The sequence below is a fragment of the Euleptes europaea genome, chromosome 6, assembly GCF_029931775.1.
Source record: "Euleptes europaea isolate rEulEur1 chromosome 6, rEulEur1.hap1, whole genome shotgun sequence".
In the NCBI taxonomy this organism is placed as follows: Eukaryota; Metazoa; Chordata; class Lepidosauria; order Squamata; family Sphaerodactylidae; genus Euleptes; species Euleptes europaea.
The window spans coordinates 45,542,682-45,555,128 of record NC_079317.1 but is presented as its reverse complement, the minus strand read 5'-3'; the positions used below and the strand labels follow the sequence as shown (position 1 = coordinate 45,555,128).

The 12,447-nt window shown below is 40.3% G+C and overlaps 1 protein-coding gene across 1 annotated transcript in view; it reads left to right on the top strand.

The window, feature by feature from the left end:
* DPH6 (diphthamine biosynthesis 6) overlaps nt 1-12,447 on the top strand; it is a 259,679-nt gene that overhangs the window by 173,453 nt on the left and 73,779 nt on the right. The window contains exon 13 of the mRNA XM_056850740.1: nt 11,293-11,535. Coding sequence (XP_056706718.1) covers nt 11,293-11,535 — 243 coding nt within the window. The remainder of the gene's footprint in view (nt 1-11,292; nt 11,536-12,447) is intronic.

The window sequence follows — 12,447 nt, the reverse complement described above, 5'->3', positions numbered from 1 at the left end:
GCTCTGGGCTGGCTTCACAGGGCCCCTCTTCCTCTGATGAGTCCTCACTGCCATCCAGTCCTGACTGACCCACGACACACTAAAATGTTTGACATACAGTACGGATCACTGTATAAAAATTCTTCCGTTTTGTCACCCAGTTTGCTTCATAAATCTGAAGCGAAATGTCTTTCCTTTCTGCCTATTCAAATTCTGGGTAACTTTATATGGATTTCTGAACTAACATAAGTGATTCCTTTAATGCATCCCCTTATTAATGTTATGTCCTTGTCTTTTGGGACATCATCTATCTATATTAAAATGAACTTTCGCTCATCCTGACAGAAGTCATACAAGGTCTGCTTAATACACACCATATATGATATATGATTTCTGAAGGCAAGGAACCATATCATCTGAATTCTTCTGTTAGCAAACATGTATTCAGTAAATAATAATGACGACTCATCTTAAACCATTCATTGTGCTTCTTTCTCTTGGTAATATTTCTTTCTTTTGTGTAGTATGCACTTCTTCAAATTATGATTGTCCTTATCAGGTTCTCCTAGTCATTAGCTTTCTCTTAAATTCTTCTCTTATCAGGCACTACCTTCAGGGTCTGTGTAGTTACTCTCTTATAAATTCTCCAACCTCATTCTGTTATGGTGACTCCAAAACAGGCAGCAGTAATCTAGCATGCCTGTCACCTCCCTGCCTTTTATTGTAGTGCCTTAAAACATAAAAGCCAGTAACCCAACGTAATAATAAGTCTAAATTGGTGTCTACAATCACTGTGGCTGTAGATAACTTTCATCTTTCTTTCTCCCAAAGATTCCCCACCCACCTCCTCCTCTTAATATATTTAAAAGATTTTGTAGAGTAAATGTCTGAGGATTTATTTGCATATAACCAGGTCAGTCCTCATATTTTTGTTTCCAGCTGGTATTTCTAACCTGTCTAGAGCCTTTGGAATTACTTCTCTATTCTCATTCATGTTAATAACGCTCTCCAGCTTGGTGCACTCTGTGGATTTCATTAGTATGCTACTAATCCCATCTTCCATTGCATTAATGAAGATGTTGAACAAAATCAGACCAAGCATCAATCCCTATCGCACCCCACTAAACTCCTGTCCCACGTTAATATGTTGGGATTTTCCATTAAACTTCTTGCATTTCCCCAGCTAGTTAAAAGTGTTTATATCTATGCTGATTTAAATTATTTTCTTTAGCAAGTGTGATCATGCACTATTAAAATCCAGAAGCTGCTGCATTTCTTCCATTCATTAGTTCCAGAATTACAGCTTTTTAAAAGCTGTCAAGACTGACTAGTATGTTCTGTATATCGCTGAAGCAGCGCTTGATTCTTTATCCTGTAGTGCCGCTGAAATTTCTTTCAGTGCTTCCCAGTTGAGAAGTTGGACATGCTTATTTATTTATTGGAGTTTTAATTGATGTTTATTTACATTTTGTATGTCACTCAGAGTTTCTGGAAAGAGATACACACACACATCCTCATTATGTGCTAGAAGTTTCTATATCTTGTATTCTGGGTTGAAATAGTTTTTTGGGGTTTTTTTGCTAATTAAAGTTAGATTGCTGAATGGGTGATAGGGTCAATAATCTTAATTTTGACATGAGTAATACCATGATAGCTTGTTACTGTCCTGTGTGGCATTTTTCAGTGCTCCCACATGTTGGCAGAATTGACAGTCTGTTCGGTGCATCTTTTACCTAAGAACCTAACAACATGTTACATGCTAAAGTGTCTAACAGAACCCTTTATTTTTATAAATAAGCCATTTTGGGAAGGGGTAGTTTGGACCAGAGAAACAGCAGGTGGGTAGGGGTATTTAGCCCTTTTCCACCCAGCAGTGTCTCCTATCCTGGATTGTTCCACATAATTAATAACCTCCTCATTGAAAAGTAAGTATTTCCTTCTCTCTGTCATGTTTGTTGTAAATGTGAAATTTTTTGGGAATATTCAAACGTGTCCCTCACCACTTTGACATATACTGTAGGGAACAGTCCAGGAACAGTTGTATCTGCTGTTTGTTTAGACCAAGGCAAAGGCTGTGGTCTCTCCAGAGAGCACAGTTTGTTTTCTGCCTTTTTCACTCCAAGCAGTAAGTACTTTCTAATTGAGAGGATAGATCTGTAAGAATCCAATAAGTCTGCATTTCCTGTATAGTTATTTCAGGCTCCTACATGTGTAACAGCAGCATAACATACTGAAAATCTGTGAAAGAAAATCTGTTAAGGGGATGTCTTGGAGAGGGGAACAACAGTTGAGAAATGGGTTAAGCTGATCCCTCTACACTGCTTATCTGATGTGAATCACATCCTCCTAAAGCTGCTTTGAAAACAAAAATTTTAAATTGAGCTATAGTTTCACATGTTTGTATGTAACACGAGTTTTGACTGAACTCCTAAGGACTACACTGGTGAGACTCTTTACACTATGTAGTAACATGAACTGATTTTTATTTTGGGCCTGCAAATATATGGTCATTATGCCATATTTCTAAGGATCTGGGTTCATCATTTGGATTTTTTTTTTTTAATTGCTCAGTAATGCTGAACATTCTGGGTTGTACATTTCCCTCACATTCTGCTTGTAGATTTTAAATTCATTGAGATTCTTTTGATTAAGGCTTATATCTAGGGTTGCCATGTAGGGCTGTTGAAAAAAAAAAAAAACCATGGGGATCTCTCTCTCTCACAAACTCTTTCTGTCCCCGAGCCGTGCAGCAGCTGGGCTCACCCACTCAACCGCGACTGATTGGCCAGGAGAAGACCCAGCTTGGCCACCATTGGCCCCGGGAGAATGCTGCTTACTAAGTGACGGTTATGCTGCTGCTTCGGAGCACCCGGATTCGCCTAATTTATCCAGCAATCGTGCCGAATTCGGCGTGATGTTTTCCCGCCTTTTTTTAGTTCGGTTGCATCCGAACTGAAAACCCCCGAATTGGGGAAAATTCAGTTGTTTTTTCAGTTTGGACGAACCTAATCGACAGCCCTATTGCCAGGTCCCTTTTCGCCACCAGCGGGAGGTTTTTGAGGCAGAGCCTGAGGAGGGCATGGTTTGGGGGAGGAGAGGGAGTTCACTGCCATAGAGTCCAATTGCCAAAGTGGCCATTTTCTCCAAATGAACCTAACTCTGTCGGCTGGAGATCAGTTGTGATAGCAGGAGATCTCCAGCTAGTACCTGGAGGTTGGCAACCCTACTTATATCCAATTAGTGGTGGTGGGGGGGTTTAGTGCCAGGTATGTATTGGAATCCAAAGCAAATTGGAAGAAAAAAGGGTTTGGCTTTGGTTTAGGAGGGGCAGTAGCTCAGTGACAGAGCATCTGCTTGGTACGCAGAAGGTCCCAGGTTCAATCCCCGGCATTTCCAGTTAAAAGGATCAGGCAATAGGTGATGTGAAAGACTTCTTTTTATGACCCTGGAGAGCTGCTACCAGTCTTAGTGGACAATACTGATGGACCAATGGTCTGATTCAGTATAAGGCAGTTTCATGTGTTCGTGTCTCTCTCTAGCAAACATTTTTTTTTTTTTTTGGAATTTAGTGTGAATTAACTATTGCTGGGATGTAAAGTAAACTTTAGTTAATTATATACAGTGAAATAGAATGGTTATTCAATATTTCATTGAACTACTATTCATTTATAGTCACACCATTTTTTTCGGTTTATTTATGGTTTGACTGAACAACACATTTTTTCATGATATAAGGATACAGTAAATTACTGGTTAAATTGGGCACACATTTTTTCTCTGAGAACAGATTCCATAATTGTGACATCTTTACAAAGGGAAGCTAGTAGAAATCCACCAGTGCAAAAGTCAAAGGGAGAAGTAAACTCTACCATCCCCTTCCTATACTTCTCAGTATGCAGTCTGAATCAAATTGTATTATAGACAAATAAAAACAAGCATGGAACCCAGAAAGAACTTGTGGGGGAGAAGAAATCCCATCCCCCAGCTGGTCTCCACTTCCTCAGCCCCTCCCATCACCACCTTTCTCCCACTCAGCCCTCCTCCCTGCCACAGATGTTGCCTTCTTCTTTCCTTCTCCCCACTGCCACTACCATTGCCTTCTGCTACAACCAGTGCTTCCTTCTCTCACTACCTAATACCACATTCTCCCTACTGCTAGCTTCAGCAGTATTTATTGGGGTTACCCGGCATTCCCAAAATGTGGCCAAGATCTCAGAACAAAGCATCACGCAATTTCATGTTTTTCTGTTAGTTGCTATATCAATACGGTAGAACTAAATAAAAATCATCCTCACCGTTTTTGTCATTGTCCATTTTTTTTGTTCGCAGTAAAATCTCCCCTGTCTCTAGGTCCCCCCTGCAAATGTCAGAATTTGTACTTATATCTGTATATCCGTCTCTGAACATGGCTCTCCCATGTAGATCTAAATGCCATCAAGACAGCTGTCTGTGGGAAGAATTGTGTGGCAAGGGAAGCCCCAATGCACCCCACCCCAACCCCAGAGGTTATCACCTGTTCTGCTCCCAGATTGGTCCACGAAGTAGGTGCTGCTGGGGGGGGGGCTTGCTCACATGTCACATGTCCTGTGGTGTGTTTGCCCTCTGGCGTGAACTGCAAAATAATGCAAGGCTACATATGAAAACGTGCCTTTGTTGAGACTGACAATAACCTTGTGCAAACTTATTTTAAGTTGCATTGAAGACCAAAAAGATAAAAGTGGAGTATAAATCTTTTAACCTGGACAAAACAGTATCGCAAAATAGAGTCATGTATTCTCACATTCTTGGCCATGTTACAGTACAGACTTTCCGAAAACTCTGTTTGCCCTGTAAAGTTCAATAAAAGATTCCACATTACCAAATGCAATTTTACTACCATTAGCTAAATAAGAGAAACGTAGGAAGAAGGAATTACCATATATTAAATTAAAGGCTCACCACCTTAAAGCCATAATCCCTTTAGAAAAGATAATTTCTATCTAACTTAATCAGCAAGAGGTCTTTATTGCCTGAAGAATTAATTGATTTAAACCTGCTATAAGGTCAGAGGTACATGTGGTTGACCAGAGGCAGCCAATTAACACATTGTCAGTTGTGCTTATTTACCTTGACTTATCATAATGGTAGGTTATTTGACTGGACTGGGGGGAAGTGAGTGTCTTTGAATCTTTCATGAACTTTAACCTTCTAAAGGGCATCCAGTCACTCAGACATCACCGAGCATTCCTAGCAAACGCTCCATTTATTGCATATTGACTCTTATTTTTAGTGAACTGATCCTTTTGGCCGATATGTTGTCTCCTTGGAAATACTTGGAAAGCCAATACTTTTGTTAATTTTTGTAAAATGTTGCTGCTGGTAGGCCACTGTTAATCATTTAAGACTTTTAGAGCATACTTATCTTGTGTATCAAGTATATTTTCTCCCATTAAATCCAGCTGATGTTGTTTGCACTCAGGTAGCCTTGGGTCTTTCAGTATGTCAGGCCATGATATTAGTTGCCACATCTATAGAAGCTGCACTCTCATCTAACCATCTGACCTCATATAAGCAATAAATTTTGTCAGTTGTTATAGTGCTGCTGTAAAGCCACAGGCTTTATTAACTAGAGTGTTTACATGATCAAGTGCATAGCAGTTACAAAATAAATTGTTGTGAAGGATGGGGCAGGGGAAGGAGTTTATACATGATCAAGGATGCTCATGTGCCATTAGTGGTAAGCTTTCACCCAGCTTACCGTGTTTCATTAACACTATGCTCAGTTATGAGTCCATATATTTATGGACACTTGCTGTTAGGTGAGGGGCCATGGCTCAGTAGTAGATCACATGCTTTGCATGCAGAAAGCCCCAGTTTAATTCCTTGTCATCTGAAGGTTAAGGACTGCAGATAGACCATGCTCTCTGCCTGAGGCTATGGAGAGGTATTAACTGGTCAGCATAGACAATACTCAGATAACTGACCAGTGATCTGACTTTGCAGATGGCAGTTCCATACAATGTGTATGTGGTCTTGGCCCACTTCACAGTTGAAGCTTCCAAAGCTGGGACAGTCTGTGTGTATACATTCATGCATACAAATGCACAATGTTTAGGGATACACACATACGCACACACACAATATACATGTTTATAATGGGCCAAATGTCCGATGGAAGATAAAATAAATATATCCATGTAGCACCTTTTTATCCTTTCTGTCCTTCAAGGACCACACAATCCGAAGATTGTGGAGATTAATTTACAACCACTAGATGAAGGATGGAGATTAATTTGCAGCCACTAGAAATAAGGTAACAGGAATTTGGTTTCAAATATAGTGTTTTGCCTGTTGAAGCACACTGATGTTGGGCCACTGCTAATTTTGAACAGCTTTGTTAATAACATTTTTGCATACTAATCATAGAAGAAGAAGAAGAAGAAGAAGAAGAAGAAGAAGAAGAAGAAGAAGAAGAAGAAGAAGAGGAGGAGTAGTAGTTGGTTTTTATATGCTGACTTTCTCTACCACTTAAGGAAGAATCAAGCTGGCTTACAATCACCTTCCCTTCCCCTCCCCACAACAGACACCCCGTGAGGTAGGTGGGGCTGAAAGAGCTCTAAGAGAGCTGTGACTAGCCCAAGGTCTCCCAGCTGGCTTCATGTGTAGGAGTGGGGAAACCAACCCGGTTCACCAGATTAGTGTCTGCCACTCATGTGGAGGAGTGGGGAATCAAACCCAGTTCTCCAGATTAGAGTCCACTGCTCCAAACCACTGCTCTTAACCACTACACCATGTTGGCTCTAGGCCAGGGCTTCTTAAACTTTTTCCACTTGCGACCCCTTTTCGCTTGACAAATTTTTACACGACCCTGGTATATGGGTATATAAAATAGGTATACAAATAAAACATTTACTGATAATAAATCATAAAGAAATTTATTTTAAAGCAATTCTTTGGGATACATATAATTTTTTCACAACACCCACATTCAGTTACGTGACCCCATATGGGGTCGTCACCTACATTTTAATAAGCTTTGCTCAAGGCCAGGGGTGTCAAAGTGGCAGCCTGCGGGCCGGATCCGTCCCCCGGAGGTCTGCTCACCAGCCCGCGAGCCAAGCCCGGGCCCCTCCGCCACCCCCTTGCACTCTTCCAGGGGCCAGGCTCGCCTTCCCCGCCACCCCCACTCCCGCCACCCCACCCCTGCACTCATCCGGGTGCATCTTCCGACTGAGACTCCCATGGAGGCCAGGTCTACCAATGGGTAGACCTGGCCTCCGTGAAGGGAGGAAGCTTCCCAACGGGGACTTCCTCCCACACACACACAGAGGCCACCCATCTTTGGCCCGACCAAGTGTCATTAATGTTCAATCCAGCCCTCCTCACAAATGAGTTTGACACCCCTGCTCTAGGCTATCTAGTATTAATTATGAAGAGCTTCTTTTTCAAACATTTGTATATTAATTAGTCCACAATTTTCAGTGAGTTGGAAATGCCATTTTCAAATCAATGAATTTTGCATCCTCAGGAAAGCTTACTGGGTCAGATCCTACGACCATTCAGCTAATGGGAGAGCCTTCCTCCAGTTCAGGGAGCCTTGTTTTGGTGGAAGAGCTGAGCTCTGCCAAAGGAAGGTTCCTTTTAGCAAAACAGATCCAACAGAATGGATCATGCAACATCCATGTGAGAACAGCGTTTCAACTAGCTGGACAGAGCTTGTCATTTGCCAGTGGAAAAGGACTGAAGCATCAAAGTTCAGCAAGACTTTGCCTCAGTGTTGTAGCTGAAAGGTTTCCCGCTTCTCTTCAAATACTCTCAGACTTGTTTTGAACTTTCTTTCTAACCACAGGGGTTAATTTTATCAAAAGTAACTGGGAGACTTTTAAGACGGTGTTATCTTGGTACATATTTCAAAACACTGACAGATATTTTATCAGTAATTAGTATTCATATTATGTCTCAAACAATCTGTTCAAATATGAGGGAAATGAACTGGTTGAACAGCTCTCCTTTCTCTCATAATTAATGGGGGGACAGGGTTGCATGCAAAACTGAGGGCAAACAGGAGGCTGTTTTTTACTAGAATAATGTAAATGACCCACACTAGGGCTTCATCTTTTCTGCTGAGATAACTTTGGAACAAACCCTTCTGAATAAATAAAAAATAACTTCTCCGAATAATTTCTCTCTGGATTAGTTGCTCATCTTGTCAATATGCCATTTGATAGCTGGCTGGACTCCCTTGTTCTGTGGCACATATTTTTAAATAGCACACATCTTCCCCCACCCCCCAAGACCATTTGTTCTTTTTAACAAAAATATTAATTGCATTCCTTTTTTCTTCCAATTTTTGTGGGTTATATATAGCATTAAAAAAACATATTTTAGACATTTTAAACAATTTAAAAATACTGATGATGGGTGTCATGTATTATATTTCCTCTTTGCCGCCTCCCCCTCTTCAGCTGCTTATCATAGAATTTGATTGCCAAATTATTTAAGATGCTCTTCCAATAGTTACATGTGTGAGTCTTCTCTGAGACACAGGCAGTTTATAAGGACAGATTTGGAGTTACATATGGGTTTGTCACATGGTTTGATAACCACATCTTTGAGGACAGTATTATTATTATTTTTAAAAAACCACACACAAAGGATTCTGCAAATAATTTCTCCCCAAGAGGCTGCATTATTTTATATTATGATAGAATCATTTTAGGCTGGGACTAGACATGATGGGAGATGTATGGCTGCCACTGACTAAAATAGTCCTTTTTCCCCTCCTCGTGCTACCCATCAACACAAAATGTGTGGTGTGGCATCACTGTGCTACAGGTTTCTCAGTCTACTGCTGTTTCTAGGGTTGCCAGACACAGCTCACAACTCATGGGGAGAAATTGGGGATGGGACAGACTCGCAAGCTGTGGCACAGTGGAAGCGCCTCTGTTGTTACCCTAATAGGCAGTCTCCACTTTAGTTGGGGGAATTAGCTGTGGAGACAGAACAAGAAGCCGGTAACTGGGATTGATAACCTATGTATACCAGTATAAATACTGAGGGAAACTCTCAAATAATCAGGCAGTTGTACAATTTAAAAGGGTTTTATTAAAGGATAAAATAATAAGTATATCTTTCAAGCAGTGAACATACACACATAAATCATACAAGAGTTTTGAGGCCACTACTGAGGAGCCCTTTTCTTGGGTTGTCACCTGTCTTGCCTCAGATAATGGGCCCCCCAAAGATGACCATAATGGTTGGGTAGGTTCATATGAGAGTAAGCAGTGCTTAAGGTATGCTGGTATCAAGCTGTATCTGTTTGATAGACAGTAATGATTCAGGTTTAAGAGATCGTCAATCAGTATAGATTATAACATCTTTGCTTGTATTAAACCAGAGTATTTTAGTCAAAAAGGCAAGAGTCCAGTAGCACCTTAAAGACTAACAAAAATATTTTCTGGTAGGGTATGAGCTTTCGTGAGTCACAGCTCACTTCTTCAGATACAGCTAGAATGTGAATCCATCGGTCTTTAAGTAGAGGAACAGTATGTAAATGTGAATAGCAGGCTTGATGGGATTAGGTGTGATATGCAGAAGAGTCTGTGATGTCCAGGGGAGAGATGGGTGTGGAGAAATCAGCATTGGTAAAGGGCCATCAAGCCTGCTATTCACATTTACATACTGTTCCTCTACTTAAAGACCGATGGATTCACATTCTAGCTGTATCTGAAGAAGTGAGCTGTGACTCACGAAAGCTCATACCCTACCAGAAAATATTTTTGTTAGTCTTTAAGGTGCTACTGGACTCTTGCCCTTTTTGACTACTGCAAACAGACTAACACGGCTACCCACTGTGAATTATCTTCAGAGTATTTTAAATACTGTGACTGAAAATCTGATAACAAACCTGATTTTAAAATGTTTAAATTGTCAAATTTTATCCATCCTTCATAACTGTGAGGTGAGTTTGATACAAGAACCAGTTCTAGGGTTGTTATCTGTGTTATATGGCTAATCGTTGCTAGTGAGTAAGTACCTCCTTCAAAAGGGGTCATTGTCTGTAAGCCAGCACAAGAATTCCTGGGAGGTTGATTGAGTTAGCATACTTTTCTAGGATCCTTGAAGATGTGCTTATGAAGTTTTCACTCACAGCATGTAAATGACCGGTGTTCCGATACTTGTTTCGCTGGACTGTGGTGACGCCTGAGAGTTCATCCAACATTGATCCAGGTTCTCTCTCTTTTTTTCAAATTCATAGTTTTAAGAATGCCCCCTGTAGAGGAGTTTTTCCCTGTCAACAGTTTTGGGGTATAGACTTGGCTGTTCTGTTTTCCCAGTCCTGGGGTATAAACCTGAAATGGGAAAGTTGAGTTCATAGCTTTGTTTAGGTATGAACCCAGACCTTCCAGATGAAAGGGCTCTTACTGTTTTATGCTATCCACATATGTAGTTCTTCTACCCTTCATTTGAGCTAGGTGAGAATTAGAGTGTGTGACTGGCCCAAGGTTGCCCAGGGACCCTCATGGCAGAGCATAGAGTTGACTTGGGTGTATATCTGATCCCAATCTGACACTCTTAAGCATTGCATCGAACGAACACCATACTAAAAGCTGAAATTGTCCAGAATTTTGGTAGTATAGAAGTACCAGGTTGTTTATAGACCTTAATTAATGTGGCTGTCACTTCAGTTTACACCAAAATTATGGTTAAGATTGTATAATAGCATCTACTTGTACATAAGTGTACATAAGTCACATACACATCAGCATGACAAGTCTGTCTTTCAGCCCTAAAAGCAGCCAATGACTCTTCTGTATATTTGTGAGATTTTCTTATATGTGCAAAAAAAATACTCTTGCGCCAGCATGTTTGCCTTAAATTGATGAGAATTATTGTTGACTATACATAGAGTTTACAAATCCCTTCCTCCTTTCCCCTTTTTGAGCACTCTCATGTTGGCAGGTTGTAAACAAATTCACCTGAAATGTGGCACAAAATCTTCTATTGATACCTTGGAAATATTGTGACATTGTGAAAGGTTAAATTTACATATTTCTAGGCTTACCTGCTCAGTTCTCTGCTGATTTGCCTCAAGGTGATTATGCTCATATCGACATTCATGTATTAACTTTCCGGTTCAAGCTTATTAAATGGAGATACTCTTTATGATGCAGCTAAATCGCTGTCAGAAATGACTTCTCCACTGGTACATTTGCCCTTTTTTCTCTAAGTTAGAGATAAATTTGTAATAGCCTCTCACAGCAACTGTAGAAGGACAACATCAGAATCTCTCTAATGCCTTTCTCCTCTATTATTCTTTTTTTTTTTTTTTAGGTTGGAGAAGTTCTTTACTGTGCTGGACAGATTGCACTTGTACCTTGTACTATGCAGCTTATAAGTGCTGGCATAGAAGCAGAGGCTTTGGTTTCCTTAAGCCACGTTGAAAAAGTCCTCAAAGCCATGAGCCAGAATACCGAACTCCACCATGTACTTATGGCAAATTGTTACGTAACTGACAAGAAGTACATTTCTGTCGCTCAAGCTACATGGCAGAAGAAATTAAGAGAATTTAAAAAGGTATCTGTAATATCAATTTTCTTCTTTCTGCTTTGAAAATAACAGTTTATGAAATAGTGTGTTTTTTTTCCCCTAGCTGTAAGGAATATCAGAATATTCTCAATTCACTTCACAGGGGCACAAGTAGAAATGATATAATAAGGTTTGATTGAGCTGTTATGTTCTGGCTCATAAATTGCTGTGAACAATTGTAAAAGGAAAATTGCTTAATAGAAAGTTATATTCATCACCAAGTTTGTCTTAATTCCCCAAAGCAACAAGTTAAAGAAGCCTTTTAGAACAACCAATTCCAGCTGGAAATTTTTGAAAAATAGCATTTGAAATAACTGTGTTCTTACCCTTTTGTACACATGGGCAGGTTATTTTGTCATCCTGCTTTAGGAATTCTACACTTATTTTTTTATAAAGATTATTTTCCTCTAAACAGTTTATGTTTTTCTGGGTAAACTTCATTTTGTTCTGTCAAGATTTAAAAGTCATAAAATACCCTCAAAAGTCCTTTAAATATTGCAGCATGACTTAGAATCATCTCAAATTCATCTGTTATGACTTTGTTATCGATTATTGGTTTAGATTTTAAAAGGAACAAGCCAAGAACCTACAAGGACTTGCAAGGCGCATCTCATTCCCTCCTGTATCCCCCCTCACTATTTCCTCTTTCTTTTCCCTGGCAGCCCCCATAACCTATCCTCTTTTAAAGCTTCCTTCTCTGCTTCCAACCCACCAGCCCCCCTGCCTTCAGCTTTCTCTCCTTCCATTGCCCGGGCGTCTTCTCTCTGGAAAAGGTTGCGCCCAGAAGTGTGGTGGCTACCAGGTTGGACCAAGTGGTATAGAAGAGTTGTTTTTTATACCCTGTTTTTTTCTACCTTTCAGGAGTCTCAAACTGGCTTACGATCACTTCCCGTTCCCCTT